Raw genomic sequence first — 21,511 nt, forward strand, 5'->3', positions numbered from 1 at the left:
CGCTTGACTCATAAGAGATCAGTAATGTGAAACTAGCTGAAGAGGTCTGGAAGTGTGTTCTGGCTCATCCCCCATGTCTTTTCTGGCACTGTCTTTCTCTTCCACTGTGGAGATGGTGAGTTTTCACTTGGTTTCTAATTACCACTGGAGGGGCAAGTCTGTGGTCTCTTGTTACACTGTTAGCCTTAATGTCCGTGGGCTATAAATAGTGCAGGTGTCGACTCTCTGGTGAGCAACAGCCTCTGCTCACAGAGGCATTTTATAGAGGCAGGAAATAGAGCTCTGTGTGCACAAACACAGTGTGCTCCATTGATTTGGCAGACTGAGATGAGGTAAGCTGTGTTTGTGCAATGCCAGTGTTTCCCACACATAGACTTTACTTGGGCAGGGAGCCCAGGTACATTAACGGCCACCAAAGTATATTTGATGACCCATTTTAGAATTTTTAATTTTTAATTTTTTTATCTGTCAGAGAGAACGACGCCATCCACGATCGATAACCTAGTGGACAGTCTCCCCTCCCTCGACCCCTACTGTACCTGTTTGTGTTTGCAAGAATGGTCTACAGACAATTGCAGCTGTTCTGCCAAGAAACACAGAGAGAGAGAGACATTCTCCGTTATTACGTTAGAAGACGCAGACACAGTGGATATTTTACAAGCACCGCAACAAATAAAATCTAATCTTGTGGGGAACACTGAAAGCAGTTTCAATGGAAAGAACTATACACAGAGAAGTCAGAAAGTATTCAGACCCCTCTACTTTTTTCACATTTTGTTATGTTGCAGCCTTATGCTAAAATAGCTTACATTCGCCTTTTCCCCCATAAATCTACACTCAATACCTCATAATGAAAAAGTGAAAAAATAATTTTTGAAATTTTTGCAAGTTTATTAAAAAGGAAAAACTGAAATATTACATTGACATAAGTATTCAGACCCTTTACTCTGTTTAGCCTCAAGTCTTCTTGGGTATGACGCCACAAGCTTTGCACACCTGGATTTGGGGATTTTCTGCCATTTTTCTCAGCAGATCCTCTCAAGCAGGTCTCTCAGGTCTCTCCAGAGATATTCGATGTGGTTCAAGTCAGGGCTCTGACAGGGCCACTCAAGGACATTCACAGAGTTGTCACTAAGCCCCTCCTGCATTGTCTTGGCTGAGTGGTTTCCTCCAGACATTATGCTTATTGAAAAAGTTCGATCTTGGTTCCATCAGACCAGAGAATCTTGTTTGTTGTCACAGTTTGAGAGTCCTTTCGGTGCTTTTTTGCAAACTTCAATCAGCTTTCATGTGTCTTTCACTGAGGAGAGGTGTCCGTCTTTCCACTCTGGCATAAAGCCCAAATTGGTGGAGTGTTGCAGTGATGGTTGTCCTCCTGGAAGTTTTTCCCATCTCCACACAGGATCTCCGGAGCTCAGCCAGAGTGACCATTGACCAATTTTTTTGTAGCCTTCCCCAGATCGGTGCCTTGTCACAATCCTGTCTCTGAGCTCTGCAGGCAGTTCCTTCAACCTCATGGCTTGGTTTTTAGTCTGATATGCATTGTCAGCTGTGAGACCTTATATAGACAAGTGTGTGCTTTTCCAAATCCTGTCCAGTCACTTGAATTTACCACAGGTGGACTCCAATCAAAGTGTAGAAACATCTCGGAGATGATCAAGAGAAATGGGAGGCACCTGAGATGAATTTCAAGTGTCATAGCAAAGGGTCTGAATACTTATGTCCATGTGATATTAATACATTTTGAAAAAATTTCAAAAATTCTGTTTTCACTTTGTCATTATGAGGTATTGAGTGTAGACTGATGAGGGAAAAAATGATTTCAGCATAAGGGTGCAACATAACAAAATGTGAAAAAAGTAGAGGGGTCTGAATACTTTGTGAATGCTCTGTGTATAGTTCTTTCCATTGAAACTGCTTCCAGTGTTCCCCACAAGATTAGATTTTATTTGTTGAGGTACTTGTAAAATATCCACTGTGTCTTTCTGAATGCACTTTACATGTATCTCAATCTTTATCCTGGGACTAAGTGACATATAGGTAAAATGAAATTTTCGCCTCAAATGACGTTGAGACTGTAAATATGGCATGAAGTGTACAGTACAGTATTTGTATTTTGGATTCTGACTGATGGTTTCACTTATCCTATTTGATTATTATCATATTTATTTACTAATATATGCTTGATTGGCTGATAACATTCATGCTTTCTTTCAGTGAGAATGCTATGCTTTTATGGTTAGGGATAATGATTTATTATCTCAGTAAAGGCAAATGTCTGAATACTTGATATAAAATCACAAAGGCAGGTGAAATGCTCTACAGTAAACTACAGTAAGCAAATGAAAATGTCTGAACTGCTGTGAAATGAAAGATTGAAATTTTCTCTTAACAGTTTTGAATGATGAATACATGAAAAACAAAGTAATTAAGTTCTATTTTACTTGGACAAGAGTTGGCAAGTGGGATTTTCAGCCCACCCATTACCTGTAATCCACTCAGTCACTCAGTTGACATATACATTTGTTATTGTTGCTGCATGAATTATTTTGAATGACCTGAGTTATCATCACTACCTTCTTGATGCTACGCTGCACATTTGAGACACCCGAGTTCATCTGGGAAAGCTTCTTATTCACTGCTGGTTGGAGCAACAAGTTTTCAGATACATAACGAAGGACTGAATGAGTATCAGAGCAATTTAATGATCTTCTTTCTGAACCCAGTTGCTAAGCAACCTCCCCCATTCTGTCTGAAGCCATGGCGTCCCAAAAGAAACATCACGTCATTGGTCTGCAGAGTGGAGGAATGATAGCAGGGAATGCAAAGACATGGGGATTTAACCATCGTCTTTTTTTCTGCATGTTGACTCTATCAAGGTGCCCACATGCTCAGTTTTCAATAGCACCTCCATATGGATTAAAACAAAATGTTTCAAGTTAACCTAAGGTGTGATCATACGAAGAGAGTCAGTCGCCTCCTGCTTGGTGGTCTGAGCATGAAGAAGTGACTGTTACATTTGCTGAGGCTGGAGCCTATTGTGTAAGCCTGCTAGGCTAATCTAACAACCATTCGTTGGCTGGAGAGCCCTTGGAGGGGAGCTCTTTTGTTCAGATGCCATTAACTGAAAACCAGTGTAGTATGGGGAGAAAAAAAGAGCGAATTAAACCAACTGCTACAAGTTTCTCTTTCAGAAAACCACTGCTTCAGTGCCCGACAGCAGTCTGGTTTTGGCACCGAGCTGGAGAGAAGCATATTGAGGACAGGAAGGCTTCAGCATCACCCACAATTCACTCCCTCCCTGAGTCAATTTTCTGCTGTGAATCACAGAGGTGGAGGGGAAAAGAGAGAAATAACAGGGAGTGAGAGCTGTTGCTACAAAGCCACAGCCTGAGCAAAATCAAGCAATTCTGTTTCCCTTCTCCCAAAATCCCAGGAGAGGGCCGTTTTCCTCTTCTGCGGTGGTTGTTCTGGCTCCAGTGTGCACAGAACACACACACAAAAAAAGCGTTTTTAAACAGCAGCCAACAGCAAATGGACTTGGTAAACTTCTGAGAGGATAGAAGTCAGTATCGCTCTCTTTACCCACTCTTCATGAGGCAGTTGATATGATGTATATGACTTGAGGTATTATGTTGTTCATTAAACTTCTCTGAAGGTTAAAGTGGTTATTTCTGAAACCCTTTTTGTTTTTCTTATGTTTTATATTCAGTTGGCAGTTTATTAGGTACACCCAGCTAAAATGCAGTCTAATACAGCAGTCGTGCACTAATTCCTTCCTTTATGAAGATTAAAATGTTTAGTTTGTATTGAAGCTGTTTCAGAGAGGTGCCAATTCAACATTATGGCCATCTTGGAGGCTGCTATTTGTGGTGTCCTTGAATTGAATTGTGTTATACAGACAGGTGTTTCTATTAATTTGTCCAACCGTGGTGACATCTGTGCTGCTTGCATCTCACCTTACTTTTCAGTTAAACAGGGAGAATAATTTAACATTCTCCAAGCCTTCATGCTGCATCCTGTGCTTACATCACAGTCATGCCATTGCTGCTGTTACTTGCTGCTTCGTGATGCAACCTGAACAGAGTCAGTGAGCAGTATATTGATTGTGAGTGATGTCTTATCAACCTCCATCCACTAACAAAAACCCTGAGATGCAGTTAAAATCTTGGTAATAGGCATGGAAGTGGACCTTGAGTTAAGATTTTCTTGTCAAATGTCTGGGTTAAATACATGAGTAGAGTCCATGTTTTAAACCATTTTCAGTGTCATATACATTTAATTTTTGAAACAAAGCTATTGTAAGTACACTTCATATAATGAATTATATTATATTCACTAACAAGCCTGCTGACTGCCTCTGACCTGACAGTTTGATCCCCAGTTAAAGCAGGCTCAGTTCAGGTAATAGTGGTGCCTACTCTGCTACTGCTCTCAGCATACCACCACTCGTCTTTCATTATATGCTACCCTCACTCGGTCATGAATACCACCGTTTTCTGCTAGCAGCTCTTTGTCATCTTCCTTCCAGCTCTTAAGACCCTTGGCTTCACTCTCAAAAGCCTTTACTGGAGTTTTCAAGTGAATCAGTCTCCACTGCTTCACTTCTTCCCAAACTCAGTTTTTGAACTGAGCAGATTTTCTGTCACTGTCGGGAGAGCTTGTCAATTTGTAAATTAGTTGGAAACAAGCAGCATTGTGGGTGGTATTATTTCAGTGTTCTGTGCGTTTGGCATGAGCGTGAGGGTGCCAGTGCTGCTGGCTGTATCCTAAATCTGGTTGCAAACATGGCACAGCATGCTTATTTCTGGTACATGTTTGTAGTTGGAGGCAGTACATTGTAGGAAGAAAATTTGCAGTGTGGGATTTATTGTACTGTTAAATATGTTTTTGCTGGTGATGCATCAGACATGCCACTTTCTCTGAGAGATTTTTTTTTTTTTTTTTAGAGAGTTGCCAGCTCATCTACATATGTTTGAGTGCTTTAACAAGAAATGTAAATCACTACAGGTGGCTGATTGAGTTTCATTTGAAGTTCTTTATGTTAAATTGATTTGTGATGGGTGTAATGGTGTTCTCAAGTTATCAGCTGTCACCTCAGGGAAAAGAACAATTGATCTCTATAAAGAGTCCGGTCTAGACCTGCTCTACATGAAAAGTGCCCTGAGATAACCTCTGTGATGATTTGGCGCTATATAAATAAAATTGAATTGAATTGAATTGAATCAAATCAACTTGTAGATAATAAGATTTAATGCATCTCAACATATCACTGTGATATACTGGCCCAGCAGTATCAGCAGTATCTTAGCACAGACTCATTTAAGGCGGCAGCATGTTTTCTAAGCTCACTCCTCAAACAAAAATGGCTTTGCAAGCATCCAAAGAGAATTATCCCAATGCTTGTCGCTCAGCATAGCTTTAGGCACATTTAATGGTGGACAATAGATTCCTTGTATCAAGATAGTCGTATAGTATTGAACACAGCTCTTCTTGCCCTCAGCTTCTGTGCACAACTGCATGAATTATATAGGCAAGGAGTATAAAAGAATTAAAATGCTAAAATAAAAACAAATCACAAAGAAATAAAGTGAAACATAATACACATTGTTATATGTATTTCATTTTTATGTATGCTTTTGCTGTCATAATTAGATGAAAAACATTTTAAACTATGTAGCTTTTTGTCTTTAATAACTGAATTTTTTCACTGTGACATGGATTTTCCATACCACTTTATAATCAAATCGCAAAAAAGAGTCCCGTTTAGAGTTTTATCACCAAACATACATTTTTTACGGTGTAATAGAAATTGTTAAAATGTTTGTGGTTCAAGCTGGGGTTACTCTACCTTAGAAATAGGTTCTAATATCTTTAGTAGAGCTGTGAAAGGGATACTTCTGACAGCTGGTATACCTGGAGCACAATGCATTGCAGTAGACAACAGAATATAAATGGACTGAGCTTCACATATTAAATACTGACCAATAAAAAATACCTTGATTGGTCACAGTAATGATCTTGGAGATTAGCTTGGGTCATCTCTAGTAATTACACTTTTGAGAATAGCCAGTAGTATATTTGTTTTAATGATCAGCTAAGATTTCAAACTGCTTTTAAGCTTGTAAGAAGTATCTAATACTGTAGATTTTAACTCAAATATTTATATATTGAAAGTGTAATTTCCTCCTATGAATTCTTTTACTGATCATGGAAAACTCTCGTTATACCCAGACGATTTTTTTTTTATAAACGTGCGAGTCGTCAGCGGTAGAAAGCTAACCCAATTGGCCCATTTTGCAGAAAGTGAGGTTTTTTTTAGTAATGGTGAATGGCAGAATCCAATAACCCAGACTGACCAAGTGCAGTCACCGAAAGCAATCCGTCTGCCTGTTTAAGCAAATGGTTCATTTGCCTTTACATCTGTCAGCAATTAGGTGTAATTATTTAAGCCAACAAGGGCAACTTCAAACGGCGAAATCCATCCCACAATGCTGGGCTGGGATCATTTTCAGCGCAGCATTATTTTCCTCTTTGTTGTTTGTTGTCATTTGATCAGGAACGTCTGCACTTCATCTTGTTTCGCAGTATGCTTTGCTTATTCAGGTTGTCACCACATGGCTAGTGCGCATGTTATCTTGCTTTTGTTTGCTCTACAATGAAATCCATTTATTCATATTCTTCTGAACACAACAGACAACTTCCAGCTGATGTACATGTCTGCAATATTCTTCTATAGGGTTTCACAAAACATTCAGTGCTCTGATTTAGTAACACAGCAACACTAACACTATTGGTATACTTCTTTCCGCGCCCATTAAAGGGCCACTCTGCCTGCTCTGCTTACTCGGTGATTAACATGAAAAAAGCCAGGCTGACAGGCTGTATCTCTGCTCCTCATGTTTATTTAATAAGGGTAAATGTTGTGGGTTCTTGTGGCTCATGCTGAATATGTTTGTTTTTCATTAAGTCCTGTGCTGTACTGGCGTCTCTGCAGAAGGCCTAATTTCATTCCTCTTAGGATGCTTACTAGAAACACATTACAAGCAAGTACACGGTATGCAGTGCCACAAATACAAACTCATATGAACACAGATCTGTTGAGTTTGGTCCATAGTAAGACGTTGAAAGCTACTTTTAGCAACAGTATCTGTAGGAGTCATTCCAGCCTCTCGCCTACTATGACAGGCCTGGTTTTACATTGTCACTCTGGACATGTGTCATTTTCCAAGTCTGACAATTGTGGCCACAATGCAGCCATCGGATCACTGTCTTTGATACGATATGTGTGTGCCAGGCTGCTTTGTTCTACTCGGGCAAATCAGTTGTTGTGTTTCTCTCAGGATGCCTGATGATAAGACTGAAAGATACAAATGGAACCTGGTTGCTGAGAGCTACCATTACCCCTGCTCCCCTCGCCCCTGTCTGCGCTCCCAGAGAGAAAATCAGTGTTTTTTGAAGAGCCAGACACAACCAGGAAATCAGATCGTCATACACAGGATATCCCCTTGCCGTTTTTTCACGTACCCTTCTGACTCAAATGGAAAAAAATCTCTGCTATCATGAGATTAGCACCAGGAAATTGGCTGGGTGTCTTTGTCTGTCTGTACGTGAGAGGTGGGTATGTGTGTGTGTTTGCGTGTGCGCCTTTTTAAGTGGACAGTATTTTGTCAGGCCCCACTATTGTTGTGTGAGTGCTATCATGAAGAGGAAGGGAACTAATGCAGGTGAACAAACATCTTGTAGATGGTTATAGCTGTCAGGGGAATAATTTAGTGCCTACCTGAAAAGCTCTACTCCCCCCATCTTGCCTCTGCGTATAGTGCAGACATTGGCTCATCAGCATCTGAAAATGCTCAGCAGCTGTGTGTGCACGTTTGCATTTTTGTGTGAGCACCTGCATCTATTCTGAGACCCTGCAGAAAGTAGACAGACTGTTGGACTGTGGTTTTGGGAAGGAAGAACTGAGCTAAGAAGAGCTTCAGGTTCGAAGTTTTGCTTTAGGTCTAGGCTGCTACGTGTTTACAGCCTGTCTCTTACTGTAGAGTGTAGTAGTGTACAAAGACATTATATGAATCTGTCTTCTCCAAATGATGCTGCAGTGCTCTCACTTTCTCACCCTCCATTAGTTTAATGGTTTTATAGTTGAGGGGATTTAGGGAATTACCTGTAAACCATTCCTAGTGGCTCAGCCAAAGCAAGACACCATCATCCCTGAGTAAGATTATATAAATGTTCCTAATTATAATTTTCAAACTGATTTTATTTAAGTACTCTATGTGGATTAAAGAACTAATTACTATTACTCTCTTCTTGCTATATTCACCAAATCCAGCAGTATACCATCAGATCACAGATTTTTGAGGGAACTAGTTTAATAAATAGTTAATGGCACCTGGTGTGGGGTGTGGTTTATGGTGGGCTACATTCACTGATCCATCAGTGCTGATGAACTATTGCTGATCTGGTAAACAGACATTGGTGTACAGTAAAGAGACAAAGAAAGTCCATGTCACCTTTGGAAGCAAAAAAATCAGACACCTTTTGGATTGCAGGGCAGATCTAATGCTGTGTCAGAATATTTGCCATCATCTAAGGATGATATCGGTCATGAATTGGATGAATACAGTGAAACAGCACTAAGAGTCTACAGCTGGTCTTGCAGCTCTGTGAGGTTGTACTTGGGCACAGCAGTGGTTTACGCTAAATAGGACTGTCAGCATGCTAACATTCTTACAATGACAATGCTAGCATGCTAATGTTTAGCCGGTATAATGTAAACTCACACTTTAACATTTCTATATTCAAAATAGCTGCTAAAATGCTGTAATTCATTTATTCAAATTTACAAGCATACAAATTGTGCCTTGCTCACTTCTAGTACTTAGGAAAAATTGGCTGTAAATGCAGCTGGAGTGTTATGTTGGTTCTCAGCAGATTTTCTGTTTTGTGTTCACCTTTAATTCCTCGTGTACTGCCCTGTTTTTATTCACCACTATTAATTGTTCACCAACGCTATTTTTATCAGAACGAATGTGGTCAAAAGTCAACATGAATGCTTAGTTCTATCACCAAAATTAATAAAAGTTTTTTTTGTGTGAGATTCTGTCGTCTACCCTTTAACTTTCTGTTCTTTTTGTCTGTCTATTCAGGAGCTGCTATTATCTCAAGCAGCTCTTGGGTCTGAATTTTCTGTGCTGCTGGTCAACATGCTGGATGGACTGCTGAGGGATTTTTTAGTAGGACCTTGCTCTTTCCCTGCAACTCTCTTCTCTCACTACTTTTTTCTCATTCTTGCAGGGAAGTACTCCTCCTCAAACTGCTCTGTGTTTCTCATTCCCTTCTCCTGGTTGCTTGAAGAAGAAACACTTACTTGAGTTGCCTAAACTAAAGGCTCAGTGAGAAGACCAGTGCTGAAGTTTACATGGATATCCATGTAGTTGTTGGAGGGTTTAATTCTTCACATGTTCTGAATTGGAGCGTGTGATTTCAACATTGTTTTCCACAGACACATTGGGCAGTGGGTTTGTCCAGGTTGGTCAGGTGCATTGTGGATGCCAGCACTGGCCAATGCTCAGAAGCTGGTATACAGCTCTATGGACAGATAGGTGTTGCTCTCGATGTAGTATTGTCCTTATTTCAAAAAAAGAAAAGAAATAAAGAAGTGTTTGTCAGAAGTTCTTTGTTTTGACACAAAGAGTTGGATTTAGAATTATTCTACTAGTTGTTAAAATCCATAAAGCAGTGCTACACTTTTCTGCCAAGGCTGGTCAAACGGTACTTTTCTGTCTGACCTCAGTGCTGAATTGTTATTCCACCTGTCTTTAATCTTAAAAAATATTCAGTAGAGAGCCATGTGGAACATAACTGATAGTGAGACAGTAGGTTATTCATCATAACGAAATAATTGATTTAGTCCTTGTAATACATGCTCTATTTTCCATGTGTTGCTGTGTCATCACTTTGGAACTGTCATGTGTTTTTACTTACTATGTATTTTGGCCATGTCAGGTTGGCCTGGCATATTAAATCCCATAAAAAGAGTATGCAAAAGTAAGCACAATCATGCACTCAAACAAAGTACAAAGGTGGAATATTGTGTTTCAATCTTATCAGTAATAACGATCTTCTTCCTTTGCTGCCCTTCTGGTAAATTGGGGCAGCAACATCCACAGTGAAAGGTAATAATAAACACTGAAATACAGATTTTTATTTTTTTTTGATTTAGTTAAAAGTTGGACAACGTATTTATCTCCCCAGTTTGAAAAGTTGGTGAAAGCAGCTAATCATCATGATTGAAAAGCAGGAACTGGTGAATGTTGACTGAAAAATGAATAATAGATTATCAAAATAATTAATCTTCTGTTGATGGACAAATCGTCTCACCTCTCTCTTTCAAATGTTTACTAACAATCCAGTTGTAAATTTGGAGTATGTTGCAGTGTGTATTCCCAACATATTAAAAGTAATGCTTTATTTCTGTTCTTCAACCTAGTCAATGAACTGTACTGGGAGCTAATGGCACTATAAACATCAGTATACTCCATCTACATCACAAAATGATCCAAATCCAACAAACAAACAATCCAAATTGTTTCATTAAACTTTTCAAATATTTTATTTTTCTCTTTTCACTTAACTGATTTTAAATTATCACTGTATTTGTTTTTACTGTTGTCAGCCACCCTATCTTTGCTTACAGGGGCTTCCATTTTTCAGAGGCTTGAATAATGAGAGTCTTGTGACTCATTTTAGTATTTTGAATATTAATTGGCTATCAGAACCTAGCCAAATGTGTTTTTAAACCTCTTCCCTCAGCGCCAGTCACAATAATGGATCAGTTTAAATGACGTCTCTACAGTCATCATTGTCTCTGCAAAAAAAAAGGGTATTTTTCAAAGGCACTCTTGCTAAGATTTTTTGTATGTACTGATGAGTGCTCTGAGGATAGAGTCACAATAAATAGATAAATGCGAAGTGTATAGCTACAAACATAAAAACCTGACATGCGTATGTTAATGTAAAGTAATGTAAATATGTAGCAGATCTTATAATCAGTATTATGTACACACTCTAATATAGCGCCTACAACACCAGCCTAAGGTTCGGAGAAGGGGCTGGGCCAGTGACCGCATAACACCACAAACAGCAACAGTGAATCACCCAGCAATTTTTTTTACACCGGACACTTAAGCTTTCTTAATGCTATTTCACAGCCACTGAAAATGTGTTAATCAGGTCAAGGACTCCCTAAAGGATGACATTTCACTGCTCAACTTAGCTAGGTAAATGAAGCTAATATGGGCTGTTGTCCTATAGTACCCCACAAGGAGAGATTGTACTTATAATACTTTATTAGCATTCATTAGATCTCCAATTATTGTTTCCATTGTCTGTTGTTGTGTAGAGGTTTGAGACACATGTGTTTCTGTGTGTGTGTGTGAGAGACAGAGACAGACAGAAGGAGTGCAGATGTACTTTGAGGTTGGTGCTGTATGCAGAAGTATCGTGGGACGCCAGAGTCATTAAGCCTCTGGTGCGTTTGAGTGCTCTCTCTGCCTCTCCGTCTCTCACTATCTCTGTCTGTTCCTGTTTTCTGCCACCATCCATCCCTCTCTCGTTTTGTCTCTGCTGGGAGCCTAGTTTTTGTAAACTCATTAAATTGTCTCAGTAAGACAAGTTGATCAGACTCTTTGATCAGCCTTTCAATGGCCTGCCTGTGTGGTGGCTCAAATGTCAGCAGGCTGTGAGAGACCAGAGAAGTTCCAGCTTGTTAAATCAACTCCTGTAGACAATAAGTTCAGAGTGTTCAAGCACAGGGTGGGGGTGGGGGTCTTTGTGTGTGTGTGTGTGGGGGGGGGTCTCCAGAGTAGTGTTCAAACACAAGACAAGACAAAGAGAAAAAGAAGTACCAACCAAACCAATGAGGATAAAAATGTGTTACATAAGATTAAATTACCTAAAAAAAAAAAAAATGAAGAAAAGAGATGATGGTTGTCTCAGGGACTCAGTCAAAAGCATTATCAAATACATTCCGAAACAGAACTATGACAAGTTATTGTACAATTGTGCCAATTTCTTTACTCAAAGTTGGCAGGTGTTTTTACTATTTCTTTAACAAAATTGAAAGAAAAAGCAGAAGCCAAACAACCAAACAAAAAGATGATTTGAAGAGTTAAAAGCATTAACTTGCCCCCCCCCCCCGAAATCATCTGTTGGCTGCACTCTGTCACTTCAATTCGTCATCTTTATGCACTGACTCATTTCAGATTATTATCTTTAAACTGCATTTATTTTTTTGGCAAGCACAGCTTTCCATTGTTTCATTCACCCTCTCCCTCGTTGTAAAAGTACCAGCACAGACTTTGTGTTCCACATTTATTGCAAGCTACAGACAAAGCAGGGTGGATGCTCTGGAGGAGCCTCTCCACAATTCTGCTCAATATGAATTGTTAATGAGTAGCTTTGGAATATTCAGCAGGAAATTGCATGCAGTGCAATACTTCTATTAATCCACTGCAGGCAGCTCCTGGCATTAGATAGTTTACAACTTTGAAAAGTGTCCAGATCCAGTTTATAAGTATATCTGCATGTCTGCTATCTGACAAAGTAAAAGTGTAAGGTAAAGATATGTTTGCAGACATGTAAAAATACTTTGTTTTGAGTAATCATTTGTCTCTTATGGTTTTTCCAAATGAAAGTTCAAATAGTCTCTCTTAAAATGAAATCTTCTCCTTCAACCTCATTAGAAAATCCAGATTTTATGAATATGCAAATATTTTTCAACTAATAGAGTTAAAATGGACATGGAGAAACTGGACACCTTCCTCAGAGGATGTGAAAACAGCCCTCTAGTGTCAAACTCTGGACAAACACAGTTCTGCACAATGAAGATCAAAGTGAAGTAACAATAAGCAAAACACATTTTATAGTGGGGCTAGTTGTTAAGTAAATCAATTACGTCTGAAAATACAACATTGATATCAGGATGTTTGAAATGAACAAGTTTTTATTTTTATGGGTATGATACGATTTACGATCTTTGTAAAAATAAAAAAAAACTTGGAAAAATAAATACAGTGAATTAGAATACGGTAGCTACCTGTCATAAGGATACCTGCAGACATGCATTGCTACTAAATGCCACAGTGTGATCACTTTGTACACTGCCAGACAATCACAGTAATGAAAGCCAGTGGAGAGTGAGCCATATTGAGCAATTAATTGCCTTTCAGTGGCATAAGGTGCTGAAATAAGGAATTTGTCTTGCTATTGTCCGGTGAGCAGGCAAAACATATTGTGCATAATTTATTCCAGGCAATCAGTTGGTTTGGAGGCTTAGAAGCATGCAGAAGGCTGGCACAATGGAACCTCTCTCAGTCCCATCATAACTTTGTCACTTATTCTGTGCACTGACAATGCATGTCATGTTGCATTATTTGCCTTGGATGAGTGTGGGCGGAAAAGGCAAACAAGATTAGTTGATGCATGCGCTTGTTTTTCTGTGTGTGAATGAAGGGGCCTTTACAAATGGTTTAGTGAGTCAGTGCCGGTCGTACAGTCATCAAATTCATCCTTCTGACAGCACTACATATCTGTAACACTGGTGAAGTAATTCTCTACAGGCACGCTAAGATTCCTTCAAGGTGGTCCATCAGTGCTGGTACTTGAGATGTGGATTTTGTTCTCACCAATATTATGTGGAAAATCTGCCTTGATTTCACTACTCTTATGCACTGTACACCAACTCTGAGGCAAACAGTTGTTTCTCTGGGCTGTGGGATAAATCCTGGACTGATGCACCGTTTTGTGGACTAGTACGTCCAGCTCAAGTACTCCGGAACAAATGTAAACCACTCCTAAAGATGTTCCTGGAGTGAGACCATTTTTTTTCGTCAAACTGAGGTGAAACAGAGTTGAGAGAGATGTCCAGTATGCAGGAGGCAAATGTGAGAGGGTCATCGGCAGAAGACATGTTCAGGTCTTTACTTAAGTCAAATCAGCAATACCTTAAGGTAAAATGACTCCACTACATTTAAAAGTACTACTACAAGCATTCAATTCCAAAATTTACTTAGTTAAAAATAGAGAAGTATTAGCAGCATAATGTACTTAAAGTATCAAAAGTAAAAGGTCTCATTTGGCAGCAGAGTGTTTTTGAAAGTTGAAGTAAAGATAATTTTAATTACTCTGTGTTGTGTACTGTGGGGTAGTTTTAGCTATAGCAATGCATCATATTTTATAACTTGTCATATATTTTGGATGTAACACTTTCAACTTCAATGTTTACTAGTAATAATAGCTATTTGATAAACGTAGTGGAGTAAAAAGTGCAATAATTGCCTCTGAAAAGTAATGAAGTAGAAGTATAAAGTAACATGAAATGTTAATGCTTAAGTAAAGTACCTCAAAATTGTACCTAACATTACTTGAGTAAATGTGCTTGGTTACTTTCCACCCGCTCCCTCGGGATTTAACACCAACGGCTCTTTGGTCTACAACGGAGCAAATAGGCCACCCCTTCAGATGTTTAAATACCGCGCCTTTGATGCCTGCGCATGTGTGGACGCACACGGTTAAGTTGTGGCTTGTTTTGAAGGTTATGTAAACACTGATCCTACGGTGGTAACTTTACATACATTATTCAAGTATAACTGAGCACACGATTAAATGTCAGACTGATTGAATGTATAGTTTCATCATGTTGAGAATATTACACGTCAGTCAGCCACACATCTAGCTAAGTAGTGTAGTGTGCCACGCTAATTACAACCTACTACATGGATGTTTTAGGTTGTAATTAGCGTGGCATTAAGCAATATAGGCGAATGAAGCCAAGTAGTTTGTGTTTTGAATAATTTAATTTACTTGTGCCAAGCAAATGAAGCTGCATTCGAAACATCCCTTCTGAGGAAAAGTTGCAGTGCAGGGAGAGGTCAAGCTCGTCTAATAGGCTAGGTGATGAAAACGTCCCTGAGCAAGCTTCCCTTTTCTGCAGACATTGTGGATGCAGCACAAGCTGTCCTAGTTTAATAGGCTGGTTTTCTAATGTTCTTACTGAAAATTCATCACAAATAAAGAAACCATCAGAAGAGTGAATAATGAATGAAAGGATGTTTTGCTGCTTGTTCATCTTTACTAGTTCACATTAGCTAGATGGAAAAAATAATTTAATTCAATGACCCGCTAAAAGGCTACCGACAGCTACCTGTAACTTTTAAAGTGGAATTTCTTCTTGCATGCTTGTCAGTGCATGCGTTGATTTTGTGAATCAATCAATACCTTCAATGTCAACATGACAACTTTGACCATTCCATTTGTTTTTATTGGCTCTCTTGCATGATATACACCTTAGTGATGATTGGATCTTAATTGTATATGAATTTCAACTGGATTATGCGAACAGCATATTTCCTCACTTGAAGAAAAAAAGGTTGCTGAGTGTCTTTTCAGTGCGCTCCGGCAGTACTACACCTGTGGCTGTGATACATTATACAGTGTCTCAGCAGCAGACGAGTGGTTCTATTGATTAGCCCTGTCAAACTGTATAACCCTATCTGTTTGGAAATACCCTGCTGGAGTTGTACCTTATCGTATCAGTTTGTCTTCATAATCCAGAGAAATCAGCTCTACCCTTGATCGATCAGATCCTTGGACCACAGTTCATGGTCCACAGTTTGTGGTCCAGGGTTTAATAGTCCGTCTCAACAATGCTCTCAGGAAATCCCACATCAAAACTATGATTATAGGGGATTCCATAATCTGGAATGTCAGGATGAAGACAGTGGAAATATGCTACTTTCTTGGCACCAGGGTTGAGGAAATAGCCAGTAGAACTAATTATACTGGACCATCCAGACCAGAGACCAGATTATTGTCCATGTGGAGTCCAATGATATCCCTTCTGAGCAGTTGGAATTACTAAAACTGGACTTCGTTCAATCATTGAAAGTCCTGGAAGCACTGGAGTCCCATTTTGTTCTTTCCTTCCTTTCCTCTTTATTCCCGTTGGCCTTTCTGTGTACTTTCAAATAAAAGCAAAACGGTAAAAAGTTAAAAAAAATCTAACAAAGAACAATTTTTTTTTTTTTTGTATTTTTGTATAAGAAAATCGAGTGGTACTACACTGTACCTAAGGTTTTTCTGCAGAATTGCCCCTCAATTTGGAACAAATTCACTGCACTGCTTAATGTAGAGTGGAGTGAGATGCTATTTGTCAAAATGGGCTTTCATGAGTCAATATTTAGCTTTTTTTTCACTGGCTCAAACATGTCAATGATCACCTTTTTTCAGGTATTGAAACCTATTGAATCATTGATTTGACTATTGATGTGCAGTGTGATTGTAAGATCCTCAAAGCCAGCTGCATGGCTGATACATGCTGAATAATACATTACCTGCGTTTTACCAAATGTTTGTTTTGTTTCAAATATAATAAGAATAAAATTCTCTGTTCCCTCTGTAGAAGAACATGACACTGAAGCCCCAGGAGTGCAGAGACAACCAGGCAGGGCCCCTGCACAAGAAAAAGCCTGCCAGGGTCCCCAATGGCCTGAGCCTTGAGCCCTGCAAGAACATTCACCACCACCACCAGTCTTCAGACCAGGAGAACAACCCCCGCCTGGCACACACACAAGGCAAGAGGAAGAAGAAACACCTGAACAAGAAACACTCAATGGTGAGTTTAAGATATTTTATTGTACTATTGCACAGTATTGATACAATAATCTTATCATATGTGCAATAAATCGTATACGGTAAATGAAGCCCAATATTATATTTGCTATGAGCTGTGATATACAGTATATGGATGCAGCCTTTAAGACATCCTTTCATTTCAGCTAAGGCATTCTAAAAATGGAGGGGAAATTAGATCCTAATGCTAATAGAGTAGTCCGTTAAAATTTATGAGTGGTTTTCTCTGAAATTGAATTTAATTTCAGTAACAAGGCTTCAGCACAGCACCTTGTATTACCTTGTACCTTTTCTCAGTGCTGAGAAAAGTCAGTTGTCAACTGAATGACTTCCGAGAATGTTTAAAATAATGCTGCAGCTTGATTTTCTTCCTTTTGCTTCATTGGTCACTTTGTGTCAACAGTTTGTGCGTTGTATCAAATCTGTATTCAGGACATATTTAAAAACCCTATATTCATTAACAAAAGCCACTGCAGGGGCTTTTGAACAGTTCATTGTTCAATCCACAGGGAGTGGATATGGGGTGGCTGGAGATGTTTGTTCATAAAAATGTAGCAGCTAGTTTTTAGTTTCTCAGTAAAACACTCAAAATGCTGTTGCTTACTTTGCTTCTTTGTTTCTCACAGTTTCTCAGAGACTGGCCTAGATGTTGTTTAAAACTAAATCAGTATGTTGTTGTGAAGTCTAATGAAAGCCAGTCTATCAGTCAAAGTCAATTGCAACAAAACTGAATCACTTCTGTAATTGTTTTTTTTCATTTGTATCTTGTATATTATATTTATTTGTATATGTACAGCGTATTGGCACTATATTGACATACATATTATATGATGTTATGTTTGCACTGTATCTCTGTTAAGGCATTACCAATAAGTAGAAATGAGGCTGGAGATCTCTGTAGAATATGTCAATTAAACCATTCCAAGAGAACGGTTCCACTGTAGCAACCTCCCAATGTAGTAGCAAGTTTACATCTTAATGGTGTTTAGAGCTGTGGTGTTGGTTTAATGATAGCCATTGGTTCCGCTGTTGGTTTTGGGAGTGAGTCAGTCTAACATTTTTTTAAGTGTTCTAAAGGTTTGGTACATAGTCACACTCCATGTAGAGGCTGTTTTGTAATGATTACAAACAAGCAAAACTCATTTTTGATAAAGTAAAAAAGGGAAAGCAGAATACAGAAACACATGACCATCCTGATCACTTTTCTGTATTTCATGAGAGGAAGAGTTTTAAGGATCTGCACAGATGAGATCAGCAGGCTTTATGTCGAAACGTTAGTGCTTTTAATAAAGTGTATCAACTAACTAGAACCATTTCATCCAGGTCTCGCCTCATTTCATCTCGCCTCAGTCGTCGTGGCCGCTCAGGCGCCACTTTGAGCTTAGTTGGCTGATGCATAAAAATTCCTTCACTTACAAGGTTTAAGGCTGTACAAACTTTAACATACATTGGGGCGTGCACTGAAATAAGGTCAAAATGCTCTGTCAGTGTAGAATATAGCTTCAAGGGTATGAGTGTATATCAGTGTATGCTTGAACATATTTTTGTGTGTATCGAGGTGACAAGGTCACTAATGAATATTAATGGTACACTGATGCAGTGTTGTATCTCCACCAGCAAGGACTATCTGTTACAGCACTCCCTACTGTTTATACAAACACATACACAGCAGAAAGTCCGAGGTTATGCTTTGCCATCTCTGGTACAGGTATAGTCTTCCTGAGCTGCATATTCAAGGACATGTTTGTGTGGGTCGCTGCAGGACAAGCAGACAGGAGGGAAACACAAAGGCACAGGCACAGCATTTGCTTAAATAGTCACTGTTGACTCCATAGTGGTTTTATAGGAGAATTATGTGTGGTGATATTTCTTGATTTTGGTTCGGCCCTTGACCTGTTGTTCACAGATTTGTAGATTGTAGCACAAAAAAGGACTCGATTAGATGGCCTTGCTTACTTCTAAATTTAGCCGAATATCTGCTTGTTTGTTTTTTAGAGAAATTTTGCTTCAAATCTGCTAGAATTTAAGTTTCATACTCTTAGGGTCCTCTGACAAATTTCAGAAAATTCTTGAACATTTTAAATATGAGGTACCTTCACTACCTACGCTACTCTAAGGCAACCTCATAACCATATACTGCGACAAATATTAAGGCTAGATGTTTTGTACCATGCAGTTTAGCAGTTGTATCTATGTTCATGCCGTGGCTGCTCACTGCTGCTGAATAGATGATCCCTCATTAGTTATGTGGATTGGTGTCCCAACTGCTTTGAAAGGCTATTTTTAACAAGTCACGCGACAGAGAATGTACAGTAGCTGTGTGAATGCAGCAGACAGCGGTTGTAGCCTTTTTACCAGACCTCTGTCCTGAGGGTCACCACTCCTGCATGTGTGTCATGTCTGTCCCTATACTGGCTAGTGGACAAATGGGGCTACCTGCCAGTTTCAAGGTTGTCCTATACTGCTGGGATGGCTGTACATACCGTACAGAGATACCTGCATGCAGGCATGTATTGTATGCGAGATTGTGCGGTAATAAGTACGTGTCGATCTGCACCTTTTTAAGGATATATGTCTTTTGGTGTTGGCTTGACTGAGTGACACTTTGGCAGGAGCACGTGGTTGGCTGTGACTGCATGTTGGTCATGAGTGGTGTTTAGGCTGTTGGCAGAGGGAGTACAACCCTGATCTCCTGAACGTGCAGACACATACACACTGTCACAAAAATACTGGCAGAAGTATTCATGCAGGTGGCTTTGACATGATGGCAACACCACGCATGGGTTAAATGCTAGGTGTTTTGGCTTAGTCACCAGTTAGCGCGCTTTAAATTACATGGCTCCCTTTAATCTTGGTAATTATCAGAAATGATTGAATGATTATATTGAAGCTAATTATGATAACCTAATGTTTTTGGCTTTGAGTCCAGCTGAAGCCCCGACCGTTGCACCTTTCTCAACAATGAAAAATAGTTTTTTGTTCCCTGCAAGATGCAGATAGACCTATCAACCTTGGTGCTCAATAACACCCTAATCTGTCATGCTTTATGACATATGCATAATTGAAAAGATCATCATCTGTGTCCTACACCACCCCTTTTTGTCCTCTCTGAAGAGAAATAAGCTGCAGTGCTTTCTAGCAGAACTATTATCTTTGGCTTTGGCTTCACTATAAATAAATGTTAAGGAGTTGTCATCCCACAAGGTTACGGTTTAAATGTCAGTGGTCTGTCTAAAGGTTTAATTCCCCATTCAGAAATGCTACAGTCTGCAGAGAGAGAGCCTATTATCAGGACTTTTTGTTAGCTCTGACTTTAAGCGGAATGAGGGAGGAAGAAAGAGTTGAATAAAGTGGTGTGTTTTTCCCCTCTTTTGCTTCCTCTTCCAGCCAAGCTAGCAGATCACAGCAGATGTGGTCGATCTCTGGCACTGACCCAATGTACTGAACTATGAGATATTGTAGGCTCAAGAGGGGAAAATAGAGAAATGTTTATGAGCGCCTCTGACATATCGCCTCACAGTGAAAAAAGAGCCCAGATAGAGAAAGTTTCAGTGGAGATGGATTAGAGTTCCATAGCAAGCTTAAAATTATATGACTCTATAACTCTTCTCTTCTTTTATCATATTGGAAGTTTTTTTTCCCCACTGGTATATTTTGTCACTTGTGCAATATTGAATTACTGATCCAGATTTTGAGAATATTATTTAATGCTACATTTCTTGTAGCTTTTAAAAAAACTTAAGGTCAAGAAGTATTGAACAAACCATTGTTTTCTGTGGTCAGTCTGCTCAAGGCAGCGTGTGTGCGCCTCTGTGTGTGTGTGTGTGTGTGTGTGTGTGTGTGTGTGTGTGTCTATATGAGTGGCTATAGGAGGTCAGTATCTGGAGAAAGGTGACTAAAAGAGATGGCATAAACCCTGGATATGTGTGTATGAATGAGCCTTTGTGTGTCTATTTGAATAGAATAAAACAGAGAATATCAGATAAGATCGTATGCACATGTGGACTGCACTTAAATAGCACTTTTCTAGGCTTATCGGCCACTCAAAGTGTTTTACACTTTTCTATACAAACAGTTTTCTATAGACACACACATTCACACATCAATGATACATTAATAATTGTGTGCAAGATACAATTTGGTTTCAGTATCTTGACCAAAGAGTAGAGGAGCTGGGGATCGAGCCACCGACCTTCCAGTTCGTGGATGACCCACTCTACCTCCTGAGGCACAACCCCCCCATGAAACATTTCTTTGAAAAAGAAACAAGGACATCATGGAATGGTAAAGACTTAGACCCCTCCACAAGTTAAGAAAACATTAAAAAACCTGGAAGGAAAAACATTATGGGTCTGTTTGCTTGTTCGCTTATTCATGTGTCCCAAGTGATATCTCAGAACAGAACAGATTTTGACAAAACATACGGAAATGTTGCGCTGCACCATTTAGATATTGCAGTAACTGGCCCTGTGGTAGCGCTATAAACACAAGGTCATATATTTGTTACTAACTGACCTGGATTCAGACTTGCATTTACAGTGTGGAGTTTGACATTTTTGTTGTTGTCTGGCAATACTGTTGATAAGATAGAAGTTTCCAGCACTGATGTGTGTGTTGTGTTTGGGGGGGGGGCTGCTCTGGTACGGCTCACTCATGCTCTGTGATGTTGGAGTGGTGGCCTGTGGTGTGTGCTGCTTTGTACAGTAACTCTGGTGAACAGAGAGCCATGCTGTGAGGCCCATCTGCTCTCTGGCACCGGGGTAGTGGGGAGATGAGGAGCGGCGGATGGGGACAAGCAAGGAGGGCTCAGGTCGGA

General features: G+C 39.5%; 1 protein-coding gene across 1 annotated transcript in view; it reads left to right on the top strand.

Annotated features, from left to right (window-relative positions):
* The window catches only part of auts2a (activator of transcription and developmental regulator AUTS2 a), a 327,408-nt gene that overhangs the window by 68,253 nt on the left and 237,644 nt on the right, over positions 1 to 21,511 (top strand). Inside the window, exon 3 of the mRNA XM_040150804.1 lies at positions 16,466 to 16,678. Within this exon, the coding sequence (XP_040006738.1) occupies positions 16,466 to 16,678 (213 nt within the window). The remainder of the gene's footprint in view (positions 1 to 16,465; positions 16,679 to 21,511) is intronic.

Source organism: Xiphias gladius, chromosome 17 (genome assembly GCF_016859285.1).
Source record: "Xiphias gladius isolate SHS-SW01 ecotype Sanya breed wild chromosome 17, ASM1685928v1, whole genome shotgun sequence".
Classification (NCBI taxonomy): Eukaryota; Metazoa; Chordata; class Actinopteri; order Istiophoriformes; family Xiphiidae; genus Xiphias; species Xiphias gladius.